This window comes from Narcine bancroftii, chromosome 12 (genome assembly GCF_036971445.1).
Source record: "Narcine bancroftii isolate sNarBan1 chromosome 12, sNarBan1.hap1, whole genome shotgun sequence".
Lineage (NCBI taxonomy): Eukaryota > Metazoa > Chordata > Chondrichthyes > Torpediniformes > Narcinidae > Narcine > Narcine bancroftii.
The window spans coordinates 57,604,436-57,621,608 of NC_091480.1; the positions used below are offsets into that span (position 1 = coordinate 57,604,436).

General features: G+C 35.8%; 1 protein-coding gene across 6 annotated transcripts in view; it reads right to left on the minus strand.

Annotated features, from left to right (window-relative positions):
• The window catches only part of LOC138747131 (uncharacterized), a 116,461-nt gene that overhangs the window by 92,591 nt on the left and 6,697 nt on the right, over window positions 1-17,173 (minus strand). Inside the window, exon 2 of one of the 6 annotated variants that reach the window (XM_069906086.1) lies at window positions 5,935-6,508. The exons of the other annotated variants lie outside the window; for them this stretch is intronic. Within the exon in view, the coding sequence (XP_069762187.1) occupies window positions 6,042-6,508 (467 nt within the window). The 3' untranslated portion in view covers window positions 5,935-6,041. Of the gene's footprint in view, window positions 1-5,934; window positions 6,509-17,173 lie in introns of those variants that run through there. 6 annotated transcript variants of the gene reach the window in all.

Sequence of the window (17,173 nt, forward strand, 5' to 3'; positions counted from 1 at the left end):
TCGATGAGAAGGGGAATTGCTCATTGGCCAGAGTTGAAAAATCACAGCGCAGCATGGGTACGTGAACAGAGGCAAGATTGCTACACAGTCACACAAAATAAATTAAGAGGTGGACAAAGTCGCACCCAGAAAGCAGTAAAGATTTTGCAGCTACAGTAGGCTTCATGAACAGGAAAAATCCCGTATTACGACAAAAAACAAAAATTGCACAGAAACTACCAAAAGACCTTGATCATAAAGTTGTACGTTTTCAACAGTTTTATTATACGTAACCGGCAGAAACACCAGTTTGCATTGGCAAATATTGGAAACATGGACAAAACCCTCATGAATTTTGACATGACAGGCAATAGAACAGTGGAATGGAAAGGTGTTAAAACTGTGCAAACCAGAAGTACAGGACACGAAAGGACCAGGTTTACCGCAGTGTTATCGTACATGGCCGAAGGGACAAAGTTAAGACCCATGGTCATCTTCAAATGCAAAATTAAACCTAAAATAAAATTCCCATCAAGTATCTTTGTACATTTTCTGAAACTTGTGGACATATGGAGGAAACAAAACCCAAAAGAAAAGGAATACTCATACTACTCGACTAGACATAAAACATACTCAAGAATAGACCTATTTTTGTTATCAGCTAGTATGCAGGATAGAGTAAGAAAAACAGAATATAAAGCGAGAATGCTATCGGACCATTCACCCTTAATACTGACAATAAAGCAAGAGGACATCCCTCCAAGAATGTATAGATGGAGATTAAACCCCATGCTACTTAAAAGACAGGATTTTAGAGAATTTATTGAAAAACAATTAAAAATGTACTTTGAAGTAAATACGGAATCAGTGAAAGATAAGTTTATACTATGGGACGCAATGAAAGCATTCATTAGAGGACAAATAATAAGTTATGCAACCAAGATGAAGAAGGACTATAATCAGGAAACAGAGCAGTTGGAAAGGGAAATGGTAAACATAGAAAAAAAATTAGCAATAAAGGAAGATACAACCAAAAGAAGAGAATTGGCGGATAAAAAAATAAAATATGAAACATTACAAACATATAAGGTGGAGAAGAATATAATGAAGACAAAACAGAAATATTATGAACTGGGTGAAAAAACACACAAAATCTTAGCATGGCAGCTTAAGACAGAGCAAACTAAGAAAATGGTATTGGCAACAAGGAAAAAAGACAAACAAATTACATATAATCCAAAAGAAATTAAGGAAAACTTCAGAGAATTCTATGAACGATTATACCGAACTGAAAACGAAGGGAAAGAAGGGAAAATAGATGAATTTTTGACTAAAATTGAACTACCAAAACTACAAATAGAGGAACAAAATAAATTAACAGAACCATTTGGAACAGTAGAAATACAAGAGATAATAAAAAAATTACCAAATAATAAGACACCAGGAGAGGATGGACACCCAATAGAATTCTACAAAACATTTAAAGATCTATTAATACCGCCCCTCCTGGATGTAATCAACCAGATTGATGAGACACAAAACTTACCAGATTCATGTAAAACAGCAATAATTACAGTGATACTAAAACAAGGGAAAGATCCACTCTCACCAGCGTCATATAGACCAATATCTCTGCTAAACACAGATTATAAGATAATAGCTAAACTATTAGCAAACAGATTAGCAGAACAGGTACCAAAAATGGTAAATTTAGACCAAACTGGATTTATCAAAAAAAGACGCACGACAATATTTGTAAATTTATTAACTTAATTCATGCAGTAGAAGGAAATAAAGCACCTGCAGTAGCAGTTGCTTTAGACGCAGAGAAGGCCTTCGACAGAGTAGAATGGAATTACTTGTTCAAAGTATTGCAAAAATTCAGTTTACCGGAGAAGTATATTAATTGGATTAAAGCATTATATAAGGGACCGTTAGCGAAAGTGACAGTAAATGGACATGTATCAAAGCAATTTAACTTAAGCAGGTCAACGCGGCAGGGATGCCCACTATCACCATTATTGTTTGCGCTAGCTATAGAACCACTAGCAGAATCGATAAGAATAGATAATAATATAAAAGGAATAAAAATAAAAGACAGGGAATATAAAATCAGTCTATTTGCGGATGATGTGATAGTGTACTTAACAGAACCAGAACTATCAATAAAAGAACTATATAAAAAATTGAAGGAATATGGAGAAGTGTCGGGATACAAGATAAACGTAAATAAAAGTGAAGCAATGCCTATGAATAACGCGGATTTCTCAAAATTTAAGAAGGAATCCCCATTCAGATGGCAAATGCAGGCAATAAGATACCTAGGTGTACAAATAAACAAAAATCTAGGCCAATTATATAAACTCAATTACAATCCACTAATGAAAAAATTACAGGACGATTTTGAGCATTGGAAAGAGCTACCACTAACACTGATAGGAAGGATAAACTGTATTAAAATGAACATTTTTCCAAGGATACTATACTTATTTCAGGCATTGCCAATACAACTGACAGAAAAATTCTTCAAAGAGTTAAAGAAAATAATAAGGAAATTTTTATGGAGAGGGGGGAAACCGAGGATAGCACTAGATAAATTAACAGAATGGTATAAACAAGGAGGCTTACAATTGCCAAACTTTAAAAATTATTATAGAGCCGCACAATTAAGGTACCTATCAGATTTTTATCAAACAAGGGAAAAACCAGACTGGACGAGATTAGAATTAGATAAAATAGGGGAAAAGATACCTGAACACATATTATATAAATGGGACGAAAAATTGGTACAACATAGAACTTCTCCAGTATTACACCATCTCCTCAATATATGGAAGAAGATTCATGTAGAAAGAAATAAAACAAATTATCAATTACCAAAACTAATAATGACGCAAAATAAGCTACTCCCTTTTACAATAGACAACCTTTCCTTTAGAAAATGGGAAAAAAAAGGGATTAAAAGAATAGAAAATTGTTTTTCAGGAAGTAGATTCTTATCCTTTGAACAAATGAGAGATAAGTACAATATAACTGGAGATACAGCGCTGGCATATTACCAACTGAGATCCTACTTGAAAGATAAATTAGGAAGCAATTTGAGTTTACCAGAGGGAAGTAACCTTGAATATGTGATTACAGATACAATGTTAATCAAAAGATTTATAACAAATATGTATATTAAACTGCAAGAAAAGGAGAATGAGGAAACAAATGGTAAAACTAAACAAAAATGGGAACAAGATTTAAATATAAAGATAAAAAAGGAAACATGGGAGAAATTATGTTCTGGAACGATGAGAAATACAATAAATACGAGGCTGCGTATGATACAATATAATTGGTTACACAGACTATACATTACACCGCAAAAGTTAAATAAATGGGACCCAACAGTATCTGATAGATGTTTTCGATGTAAAAAAGGGGAACAACAATTCATGCAATCTGGACATGTGAGAGAGTAGAAAAATTTTGGGATGATCTCAATCAGATATTAAATAAAATAACAGAAAACAATATACCAAAGAATCCAGAGATCTTTCTCCTAAGTAACATAAAAAATAAAGAATTTGGAATTGACTTGGAAGATGCACAAAAAAGATTTGTTAAGATAGCCCTAGCCGTAGCAAAAAAATGTATTATGTCAACCTGGAAATTGGAAGATAATTTGAAAATACAACAATGGTATATAGAAATGAATAAATGTATTCCATTAGAAAAAATAACATATAGTTTAACAAATAATATTGAAATATTCGAACAAGTATGGGAGCCTTACATTAAATACAATAGCGAAAACCTACCGGGGACAAACATTACCTAAGTTGATGGAAGGAGAAGGAAAGAAAAGAATGGACTCTGTAGAATTTCTGGTGTATTTTTGTTGAATGACAACATTGTCTGACTGAATTAATGCAACCTAGATTGTATACCTAAAATGGATGAGAGGGGGGGAGTGGGGGGGTGGCTTGGGAGGAGGGAGGGGGGGAGAAAAAGTCACTGTAAATGTGTGAAAAAGAAAAAGTGTATATCATGGCTATTGTGATTTACGGTGTGAAAAATAAAAAATTTTAAAAAAAAAAGTATCTTTGTACATTTTCATGAAAAATGGTAGATGGATGAAAATGGTGTAAAACTATGGTCAGGCCAGAAATGGAACAGGCGCCCAGGAAGTTTGCACAAAGAATGGAGTTTGCTGGTCTGGGATATGTTTCGTAGCCACTTAAATTAGAAGACTAAAAGTGGATTAGCACGACATAATACTTACATGGCGGTTATCCCAGGTGGTGTGACGTCTCTTACAACCTCTCGAAGTCTGCTTGAACAAGCCATTCAAAGAACATGTGCATGAGGAATGGAATACAATGTGGTTTATAGTGTGAAAAAAAAGGAATAGAATACATGGATGTCGAGTGCAGAAATATCGTTCACAAAAGGTGGGGCAATGTGTGCTGCATCACTTAATGTGCTGTGTGACTTTGTGCTCAAAGCATGAGATAAAATGAAAGTGGAGACTGTAATAAAATAGTTTAAAAAGTGCAGTATCTCTTGTGCAATTTTTTAAAATTTTTTTTATTTTTCACACTATGAACCATATTAACCAAAATACATACAAACATTTCCCTCTTGAATATACACAGTGGCATTTTCTCCCCTTTTTCCCCCCTCCCTTCCCACCTCCTTCCAAACCCATTAAACGTTCAACATATACAATACAATAAACCCATTAAACAATGTTATCACACAATGAAAATAAACAAGAAAATTGTGTCATCTACTTTTACACACTGGGTTAGTTCATTTCGTCGTCTTCTCATTCTATCATTTTAGGGGGTGGAGGTCCGCGGTAGGACCTTTCTGTTGTGTTAAATGTACGGTTCCCAAATTTATTCAATTAATGTGACTTTATTTTTTAAATTATATGTTATTTTTTCCAATGGAATACATTTATTCATTTCCTTTTTTTAAAACTTTAATTATTCGTTCAAAATACAAATAGTAAATAACATATACAACAATTAACCATAAACATGAACGTTATATTTTATAGAAAAAAAAAGAACCCCCCCTCCCCTTCAGCCAACTCTCCTAAGGAGAGCCATAAAGAAAGAAAAAAAAATTAAGGAAAAATTAAACATACATATTGAGATCTAATCAACGTAAATCAAAAAGTAAATATAAAAACCACTTAGTAATAAAAAAAACTATAGTTATCACGCAAAACATATGTAATTTTTCCATTATTAAACAATATTTCATCTCATTATGCCATCTATTAATATCAATCATATCTTTCCACGTACTAGCAATACATTTTGTCGCTACAGATAAAGCTAAATATGCAGATAAAGCAAGTTGAAATTTATCTAATCCCAAACCTTTCAGAGGATGCAAACTGCCCAATAAAGATATTATCAGATCTAAAGGTATTTTAATCTTTATACACATTTGGATTTATCCCAACCCTTTTTATCCATACCATCCTATAATATTTAATACATAAATGAAATATAACCCTTCTCTGGTACCTTCATAAGAAAAGCCTCATATTTAGTCATTTCAGGTAAAATCATATCGCTACCAAACACACATTTTACCAAAAATCAAATTTAAAAATAAAGAAACAAAGAATTCTTATCAATACCATATCTGTTCCTCATCGTGACGCTTAATCGAACTGTTTAAACCTCAAACATTAAAAGTAGCAAACCTCAACTTTAACATATCTACTAATATTGCTAAAGACCAATAATATCTTTATATAAAAACTCAAATCATCATATATGGGCCCTCCAAAAGGATTTAAAAAATCACAAAGTAAAAGCTAGATAAAATGAAAATTAAAAAAAATAAGAAAAAAATAATTAACAAACCCCCCCCCCCCAAAAAAAACTACCAAACGGTAGTAATCCCTACACAAAATTTGGGTGTGGATCACCCACCAGTGGCTGATGACTAATAGAACCTAGAACAAATCTCTTCCTCCCCAGCCGAACAAAAAAATCTCAAAATATCATAATAAAGTAAAAAGTAAAATATGAATAAGAAGATTCTGCTATTCATCCAAGAGGTTCCAAACTCGGATATCCCATTTCAAAAGAAGTTGGACTCTTTCCATTCCCTGCTTTCTCTAATGTAGTGGCAGAACCAGGTAACTGCAGCTCCTGCTGCAACTCAACAACAGGCATTTTAACGGTCTTACTGCGGGTCTGGACTCCCAGAGACGGCACCCCGACTTCCTCAGGGGGTTGACGCTGGTCTCCCCCCGCAGCTCGCAGTTTTTTCAAAAAATCAGGGAGGAAATCGAGATCTTCAGGTTGAAATACTTCCTGAAGTGTTTCAGACAATGGCATCGTCTTCCTGCGTGCTCCCTCCGTTAAAATCGGCAGGCTGCCAGAATCGGGATCCACTTCTTGGGAACACGCACTTTCCTCCAGAGAACAGGTAATTCCAGCGCTGTCCTTCACTTGGTGAGTAATAGACTTTTTTTTTTCAGCTCCCACAGGTAGTCTTTGTAGTTTAGGCACTGAAGAAATTAAACTTGAAGCTGTAACAAGTTGTTTAGGCCCCAAATCATCAATACTTCGAAAATGTAACTTCTTCTGCACTTGAGGTTTAATCTTTTTACCATTAATGGCCATAATAGTTCCTTAATACTTTAAACTAAAATTTAAGAAATGTAAACTTGAAAACAAAGGGTTAAAAAACGGGTACTTAAAAGTCCGGCCAGAGAGGTCGAGATTACACGTCTAGACTCTACGCCAGCTTGCCACGCCCTTATCCATACCATCCTGTAATATTTGATACATAGATGAAATATAACCCTTCTCTGGTACCTTCATAAGAAAAGTCTCAAATGTAGTCATTTCAGGTAAAATCATATCTCTACCACATGTTTTACCAAAGATCGAATTTGATAATAAAGAAACAAAGAAAAAATAAATACCATAACTGTCCCTCATCTGATTAAAAGATAAAAATTTACCGTCTTTAAAACAATCTCCCAAATTTTCCACACCTTTAAATCTCCAATGTAATAAACTTCGATTGTGTATTGAAAAAGAAATAAGTTGATTATTATACAACTGAGTCAAAGCCGATAATTCACCCCTAGAGCCTATAATTCACCCCTAGAGCCTATAATTTTCTTTTTCTTTATCCATAACTTCATTAAATGTTTTAATATAGGCACATTATGTTGCTGTAACAAATTTATATTCCATCTAAACAAAAATTGATGTATTTTAAATTCAGAAATATTTGCCATCTCAATTTTAGCCCAACTAGGGGGCCGTTCCAAATCCATCAATGAACTACTAATAAATTTAAGTTGGGCATAATAATTTTAAAAATGTGGTAAACGTAATCCCCCTAACTCATATTTCCAAGTTAATTTATTCAAAGCTACTCTTGAAAATTTATCTCTCCATAAAAACTCCCTAACCACTTTATTCAAATCTCGAAAAAAAATATTATCAAGTAAATACGGAATAGATTGAAACAAATATTGCATATGCGTAAAAATATTCATCTTAATTCTATTTATCCTACCCAATAAATTAATAGGTAAATCTTTCCATTTAATCAAATCAGTTTTAATTTTTTTTATTAACGGAACATAATTTAATTTATATAAAGATTGATAATTAACATTCAAAATTATATCCAAATACTTAATTTGATCAGTCCATTTCAAATTAATAATATTCTTATAAACTGAATAATCTCCTTCACTTACCGGTAATATTGCACTTTTTTTCCAATTAACTTTATATCCAGAAAGACATCCATATTGTATCAGACATTCCTTCAAGTGCAAAAGTGATTGAGCTGGATTTGTTAAATACACCAAAACATAATCGGCAAATAAATTAATTTTATATTCCTCATCTAAAACTTTCATACCTTGTATCTATGTATTTTGTCTTATCAGCAATCACTAACGCAAACAAAGTTGGTGATAAAGGACAACCTTGACGAGTTGATCAAGTCAATTTAAACGGTTCCGAAATCAAGCCATTCGTCAATACTCTAGCTACCGCTTTACTATACAAAGCCTTAATCCAACCAATAAAGATAGGACCAAACTTACATTTCTCCAGAACTTTAAACAAAAAATTTCACTCAACTCTATCAAATGCTTTTTCTGCATCTAAAGATATCACCATCAGGTGATCTAAAGATTGACGAAATCTATTAATCAAACTATTCTTTATGAAACCTGTCTGATCCATATGAATCAACTTAGGTAAAAATTTAGCCACTCTATTCGCTAAAATTTCAGCTATAATCTACATTTAACAACGAAATTGGTCTATAAGATACTTTCAAAGGATCTCTAACTTTTTTTGGGATTACTGTAATTAAAGCACTAGAACAAGACTCAGGTAATTCATAGTGTTCTCCAACTTGACGTAATACACCTCCAAACACTGTAGAAAAATCATCACAAAAAATTTTATAAAATTCAACCGAAAATCCATCGTTACCAGGTGATTTACCGTTCAGCATTTCCATCATAGCCATTTTAATTTCCAAGTCAGTAAATGGTGCTTCCAACTCCTGTATATCTGTATCCTCTCATGTCGGTAAATTCAACTGTGATAAAAAAGATCAATCGATCCATTTTCTTGTTTTCCTTCAGATCTATATCTTCTTTTCCTTTGGCTTGGCTTCGCGGACGAAGATTTATGGAGGGGTATATCCACGTCTGCTGCAGGCTCGTTGGTGACTGACAAGTCCGATGTGGGACAGGCAGGCACGGTTGCAGCGGTTGCAAGGGAAAATTGGTTGGCTGGTTGTCTTTTGTCAGTGAGGTAGGCTCTGCGGTCTTCTTCAAAAGAGGTTGATGCCCGCCGAACTGTGAGGCGCCAAGATGCATGGTTGGAGGCGATATCAGCCCACTGGCGGTGGTCAATGTGGCAGGCACCAAGAGATTTCTTTAAGCAGTCCTTGTACCTCTTCTTTGGTGCACCTCTGTCTCGGTGGCCAGTGGAGAGCTCGCCATATAACACGATTTTGGGAAGGCGATGGTCCTCCATTCTGGAGACGTGACCCACCCAGTGCAGTTGGGTCTTCAGCAGCGTGGATTCGATGCTTGCGGACTCTGCCAGCTCGAGTATTTCGATGTTGGTGATAAAGTCATTCCAATGAATGTTGAGGATGGAGCGGAGATAGCGCTGATGGAAGCATTCTAGGAGCCATAGATGATGCCGGTAGAGGACCCATGATTCGGAGCCGAACAGGAGCGTGGGTATGACAACGGCTCTGTACACGCTGATCTTTGTGTGTTTCTTCAGGTGGTTGTTTTTCCAGACTCTCTTGTGTAGTCTTCCAAAGGCACTATTTGCCTTGTCGAGTCTGTTGATGTGGGAGGGCTGGTAGTTATGGTGGGGAGCTGGCTGATGGAGGACCTCAGTTTTCTTCAGCCTGACTTCCAGGCCAAACATTTTGGAAGTTTTCGCAAAACAGGACCTCATGCGCTGGAGAGCTGGCTCTGAATGGGCAACTAAAGCAGCATCGTCTGCAAAGAGTAGTTCACGGACAAGTTTCTCTTGTGTCTTGGTGTGAGCTTGCAGGCGCCTCAGATTGAAGAGACTGCTCACGGTGTCGAAGGCTTTGGTGAGGTCAACAAAGGTGATGTAGAGTCCTTTGTTTTGTTCTCTGCACTTTTCTTGGAGCTGTCTGAAGGCAAAGACCATGTCAGTAGTTCCTCTGTTTGCGCGAAAGCCACACTGTGATTCTGGGAGGACATTTTCAGCGACACTAGGTATTAGTCTATTAAGGAGAATCCTAGTGAAGATTTTGCCTGCAATGAAGAGCAGCGTGATTCCCCTGTAGTTTGAGGATTCTGATTTCTCGCCGTTGTTTTTGTACAGGGTGATGATGATGGCATCACGAAGGTCCTGAGGCAGCTTTGCTTGGTCCCAGCAGAGCATGAAAAACTCATGCAGTTTGGTAAGCAGAGTTTTGCCACCAGCCTTCCAGACCTCTAGGGGGATTCCATCCATACCTGCTGCTTTGCCACTTTTCAGTTGTTCAATTGCCTTATATGTCTCTTCCCAGTTAAGGACCTCATCCAGCTCTAGACTCAAGGGTTGTTGAGGGAGCTGGAGCAGGGCGGATTCTTGGACTGAGCGGTTGGCACTGAAAAGAGATTGAAAGTGTTCTGACCATCGATTGAGGATGGAGATCTTGTTGCTGAGGAGGACTTTGCCGTCGGAGCTGCGCAGCGGGCTTTGGACGGGGTGAGGGGCCGTACACAGCCTTTAGTGTCTCATAAAAATCCCTGAAGTCGCCAATGTCGGCGCTAAGCTGAGTTCGTTTGGTGAGGCTAGTGCACCACTCATTTTGGATCTCCCGGAGTTTGTGCTGAAGATGGCTGCATGCGAGACGGAAGGCTCGTTTTTTTCTCTGGCCAGGAAGGCTTTGCAAGGTGAGCCTGGTGGGCAGATCGCTTCTTTGCCAGCAGCTCCTGGATTTCCTGGTTGTTTTTGTCAAACCAGTCCTTGTTTTTCCTGGAGGAGAAGCCCAGTACCTCTTCAGTGGATTGCAGTATGGCCGTTTTCAGCTGATCCCAGAGGGTTTCAGGAGACGTGTCCGTGAGGCAGTTTGCATCCTCGAGCTTTGCTTGGAGGTTTGCCTGGAAGTTTCCTCTCACTTCGTCTGCCTGCAAGTTTCCAACATTGAACCTCTTTCTGGGGGCTCCACTGTTCTTGAACTTTGGCTTGAAGTGAAGGTTGAGCTTGCAGCAAACAAGCCGGTGGTCAGTGTGGCATTCCGCACTGGGCATGACCTTGGTGTGGAGCACGTCTCGTTTGTCTCTTCCTCGCACTAGAATGTAGATCTATATAACTTTTTATAAAATGAACAAAATTCATCATTAATCTCACAAGGTTTATAAGTGATAAGAGAATTTCATCTCCCAGCATTAATAGACCTCGAAACCTGTTCTTTCTTTAATTGCCATGCCAATACCTTATGTGCTTTCTCTCCCCATTCATAATACCGTTGTTTAATCCTATTAATCATACATTCAAATTGATAAGATTGCAAAGTATTATATTCCAATTTCAACCTAGATAATTCTATTTTCTGATCTTCTGTAGCATCTTTCTGAAATTCCTTTTCTAACTCATCAATCTGTTTCTCTAATTCAAGACTCTTGATTTAATCGATTCTTTTTTTTATTTTAGAAGTCTAACTAATTATTTGTCCTCTCAAATAAGCTTTCATAGCATCCCATAATACAAACTTACTTTGAACAGAATTAGAATTTTCTTTCAAAAAAAATTAATTTGTTTTTTCAAAAAATCAATAAATTCCGTATTTTTTAATAACATTGTATTAAACCTCCAACAATAGGCCACTTGAATTTTCTCATAGGTTGCATATGTAAAGTATAACAAAGAATTATCTGAAATCACCCTACTTTTGATTTCCGCTTGTTGTATTTTCCCTTGTAAATGTGCCGATACTAAAAAAAAAAGTCAATCCTTGAAAACGATTCATGTCTAGATGAATAAAAGGAGAAATCTTTCTCTGTCGGATTAAGACATCTCTAAATATCTACTAAATTAAGATCTTTCATCAACGCTTGAACCTGAACTGCCATTTTAGATTTCTTAACTTTCTTCGGAGATTTATCTAATATAGGTTCCAAAACACAATTAAAATCACCACCAACTAAAACGTTATCATTAGCCTGACCCAGATATAAAAATGCATCTGAAATAAATATTTCATCATCTACATTTGGGGGATAAATATTAAGTAAAGTCCAAAATTCACTAAAAATCTTACAATTCAATTTAAGAATACATCCTGCCTTTTCCTCCAGTGACTGTAATTCAAAAGATAAATTTTTATGTATCAAAATTGCTACACCTTTAGCCCTGGAATTAAATAAAGAAGAATATACATGCCCTACCCAGTCCTTCTTCAATTTCACACTTTCTTTAACATTCAAATGTGTTTCTGGTAAAAAAGCAACATCAATTTTCATTTTCTTAATATACGCCAAAATTCACTTACGCTTAATCGGACTGTTTAAACCTCGAACATTAAAAGTAGCAAACCTCAACTTTGACATATCTACTAATATTACTAAAGACCAATAATATCTTTATACGAAAACTCAAATCAACGTATATAGACCCTCCAATAGGAGAAAAAAAAAAATCACAAATTAAAAGCTAAATAAAATGAAAATTAAAAAAATAAAATAAAAAATATAATTAAACCCCCCACCCCCAAAAAAAACTACCAAAAGGTAGTAATCCCTAAACAAAATTAGGGTGTGGATCACCCACCAGTGGCTGATGACTAACAGAATTTAGAGCAAATCTCTCCCTCCTCAGCCGAACAAAGAATAACATCAAAATATCATTATAACATAAAAAGTAAAATAAGAATAAAAAAATTCTTCTATTCATCCAAGAGATTCCAAACTCGGAGATTCCATTTCAAAAGAAGTTGGACTCTTTCCATTCCCGTTTTTCCCATTTCTGCCATTTCTTCCGTTTCCAGTACAACCAGATTTTTCTTTAGGAGACAATGGTGGACTACGTCTTTGTCCTCTTACATCTGGCAATGAATCAGCAAAAATCATTGCTTCACAATCATTCTCAAAAAACCAAGATTGATAGTCTCCATAAAACAGCTTCAACACTGCCGGATAGCGAAAAGTAGACTTATAACCTTTACGCCACAAAACTTCTTTAACTGGATTAAATCAACTTCGACGTTGAATGACCTCTTGACTCAAATCAGGATTTTAAAAAACTGCTATTCTGAATCAATAATGGAGTTTGTCATTGTCTCACATTTTGCACTGCTAGTCGAAGTATTGCTTCTCTGTCCAAATAATTCAAACATCGAATCATTACAGGTCTCGGTGTTCTTCTTAAAGTTCTATGAGCTCTTACCAGTACCAAGCCTCCAGAAAAAAATTCTTGCCCTAGTACTTGTGGATCCAATCTTTAAAAAAAACGAAGAAGATCTTGTCCTTCCATACCTTCTGGCAAACCAACAATTTTCACATTATTCCTTCTGCTTTGATTCTCTAAGTAGTCTATTTTCCTCTCTAACTCCTTCTCACATTCTTGCAATTCTATAACGGATTTTTCAACCTTGAACACTTTTTCTGTATTAGAAGCCACTTGCTGTTTACATTCCAAAAAAGCAGCCTGAAATTTTTAAAAATCTTCACAAGATGCTTCCACACATGCTTTAACTGTATTCAATTCTGAATTTATGCTAACATTCATTTGAGCCAGCTCATTCATTATAGGTTGGATGACAGCATTTAACTGCTTCTCAGAAAAGCGCAGCCCTGCTTTCTCTGACGTAGTGGCAGAACCAGGTAACTGCAGCTCCTGCTGCAACTCAACAAAAGGCATTTTAACGGTTTTACTGCAAGTCTGAACTCCCAGCGACGGCAACCCAACTTCCTCAGGGGGTCGACACTGGTCTCCCCCCCCCCCGAAGCTCATTGTTTTTTCACAAAATCACGGAGGAAATTGATATTGTCAGGTTGGAATGCTACCTGAAGCATTTCAGACAATGGAGTCATCTTCCTGCATGCTCCCTCCGTTAAAATCGAAAGGCTTCCAGAATCAGGATCCACTTCTTGGGAACACACACCTTCCTCCAGAGAACGGGTAATTCCAGCGCCATCCTTCATTTGGTGAGTAGTAGACATTTTTTTTTCAGCTCCCACAGGCAGTTTTTGTGGCTTAGACACGAAGGAAGATAAACCTGAAGCCATCTTGCCACGCCCCCCCCATTTATTCATTTCCATGTACCATTGCTGTATTCTCAGGTTCTCTTCTGATTTCCAAGTTGACATTATACATTTTTTTGCTACTGCTAAGGCTATCATAATAAATCTTTTTTGCGCTTCATCCAGTTTGAGACCTAATTCTTTACTTATATTACTTAGAAGAAAGATCTCTGGATTTTTTGGTATGGTGTGCTTTTTGTGATTTTATTTAATACCTGATTTAGATCTTCCCAAAACTTTTTCACTTTCTCACATGCCCAAATTGCATGTACTGTTCCTGTTTCCTTCTTACAGTGAAAACATCTATCTGATCATGTTGGATCCCATTTTTTTTTAACTTTTGGGGTGTGATATATAGCCTGTGTAACCAATTATATTGTATCGTGCGTAACCTCGTGTTTATTATATTTCTCATAGTTCCGGAGCACAGCTTTCCCATATTTCATTTTTTATCTTTATGTTTAGATCTTGTTCCAACTTTTGTTTGGGTTTATAGCTTATTTCATCATTTTCTTTCTCTTGCAGCTTGATGTACATGTTTGTTATAAATCTTTTAATTATCATTGTTTCTGTAATCACATATTCAAAGCTGCTTCCTTCTGGTAATCTCAGTCTGCTTCCCAATTTGTCCTTCAAGTAGGTTTTCAGTTGGTGATATGCAAACATTGTACCATGAGTTATTCCATATTTTTACTTCATTTGTTCAAATGATAATAAATTATTTCTCAAAAAACTATTTTCTATTCTTTTAATCCCTTTTCTCTCCCATTCTCTAAAGGAAAGGTTATCGATTGTGAAAGGGATTAGTTGATTTTGCGTCAATAATAATTTTGGTAGTTGGTAATTTGTTTTTTTTCCTTTCTACGTGAATCTTCTTCCAAATGTTGAGCAGATGGTGCAGTACTGGTGAACTTCTATATTGCACCAGTTTTTCATCCCACTATAAGTGTATAATTTTATCTAGCTCTATCTTGGTCCAATCTGGTTTTTCCCTTGTTTGATAAAAATCTGATAGATACCTTAATTGTGCTGCTCTATAATAATTTTTTAAAGTTTGGTAGCTGCAAACCACCTTGTTTGTACCATTCTGTTAATTTATCTATCGCTATCCTCGGTTTCCCCCCTTTCCATAAGAATTTCCTTATTATTTTCTTTAGCTCATTGAAGAATTTCTCTGTTAAGGGAATTGGTAACGATTGAAATAGGTATTGTATCCTTGGGAAGATATTCATTTTAATGCAATTTACCCTTCCTATCAGCATTAGTGGTAAATCTTTCCAATGTTCTAAGTCATCCATCTTTCAATTTCTTCATTAATGGCCTAGATTATTATCTAGTCTAATACCTAGGTATCAGATTGCTTGTGTTGGCCATTTAAATGGTGATTCTTTTTTAAACTTTGTGAAATCCCCATTATTCATTGGCATCGCTTCACTTTTATTTGCGTTGATCTTGTACCCCGATACTTCTCCATAATTCTTTCAATTTCTTATGTAATTCTTTTATTGATAATTCTGGTTCTGTTAAGTATACTATGATGTCATCTTCTCTTTTATTTTTATCCCTTTTATTTTATTTTCTGTTCTTATCAGTTCTGCCAATGGTTCTATTGTTAAAGTGAACAGTGAGGGAGATAGTGGACATCCCTGCCTAGTTGATCTGCTTAATTTAAATTAGTTCAATATAGATCCATTTACAGTCATCTTCGCCATTGGACCCTTATATAATGCTTTAATCCAATTAATATATTTCTCTGGTAGGTTGAACCTCTGTAATACTTTGAATAATTAATTCCATTCTACCCTGTCAAAGGCTTTCTCTGCATCTAAAGCAACAGCCACTGTTGGTGTCTTATTTCCTTGTACTGCATGGATTAAATTAATGAACTTACAAACATTGTCCGTTGTTTGTCTTTTCTTAATAAATCCAGTTTGATCTGGTTTTACTATTTTTGGTACACAGTCATGATTTTGGCACACAATCTGTTTGCTAATAGTTTAGCTATTATCTTATAATCTGAGTTAAGTAGAGATATTGGTCTATATGACGCTGGTGTTAGTGGATCTTTCCCCGTTTTTGGTATTACTGTAATTATTGCTGTTTTACATGAATCTGGCAAGTTTTGTGTTTCTTCTATCTGGTTCATTACTTCCAGGAGAGGAGGAATTAGTAACCCTTTAAATGTTTTATAGAATTCTATTGGGAGTCCGTCCTCCCCAGGCATTTTATTGTTCAGTAGCTTTTCTAATATATCTCGTATTTCCTCTATTTCAAATAGTTTTATCAATTTGTTTTGCTCCTCTTCTTGCAATTTCGGTAGTTCAATTTTAGCTAGAAACTCATCTATTTTGTCTTCTTTCCCTTCATTCTCAGTTCAGTATAATTGCTCGTAGAATTCCTTAAAGTTTTCATTGATCTCTGTTGGGTTATATGTAATTTGTTTGTCCTTTTTCCTTGATGCCAATACCGTTCTTTCAGCTTGTTCTGTTTTAAGGTGCCAAGCTCGTATTTTGTGTTTTTTCTCCTAGCTCGTAATACTTCTGCTTTATTTTCATTATGTTCTTCTCCACCTTATACGTTTGTAGTGCTTCGTATTTTTTTTTGTCCACCAATTCTCTTTTTGTTGCATCTTCCCTTGTTGCTGTACAGTCTCCTTTTTCTGTACTTACTTTTTCCCTTTCCAGCTGTTCTATTTCCCGATTGTAGTCCTTTTTCACCTTAGTTACATAACTTATTATCTGCCCTCTGATGAAGGCTTTCATTGCATCCCATAATATAAATTTGTCTTTCACTGATTCCGTATTTATTTCAAAGTACATTTTAATTGGTGCTCAATAAATTCTCTAAAATCCTGCCTTTTAAGTAGCATGGAGTTTAATCTCCATCTATATGTTCTTGGTGGGATGTCCTCCAGCTCTATTGCTAATAACAGGGGTGAGTGATCCGATAACAATCTAGCTTTATATTCCATTTTCCCAACTCTCCCTTGGATGTTGGCTGACAACAGGAACAGGTCAATCCTTGAGTATGTTTTATGTCTATTCGAATAATATGAGTATTCCTTCTCCTTTGTGTGTTGTCTCCTCCATATATCCAAAAGTTGTATTTCTTGCATTGATTTAACCATAAATTTGGCTACCTTGTTCTTTCTGCTAGTCTTTTTCTCTTGTGCAATTGACGGTACGGAAGATGATTTATTGTGGGACACTAATGACTAAGCTGAAGCTGCCTCATCAGACTGGGACCCATATGATAACTGTTTAAACAGTGAGAGTATGAATGTGCTTGCCATGATCTTTGCCTTAGACAATGAGATTTTGAAGGATTCTAAATGTTTTTTTTCAATAATTTTTTTTTCTAATATGCTGGTGGAATGAAGATTAGTTGTATTATACCAAATTGGTTTTC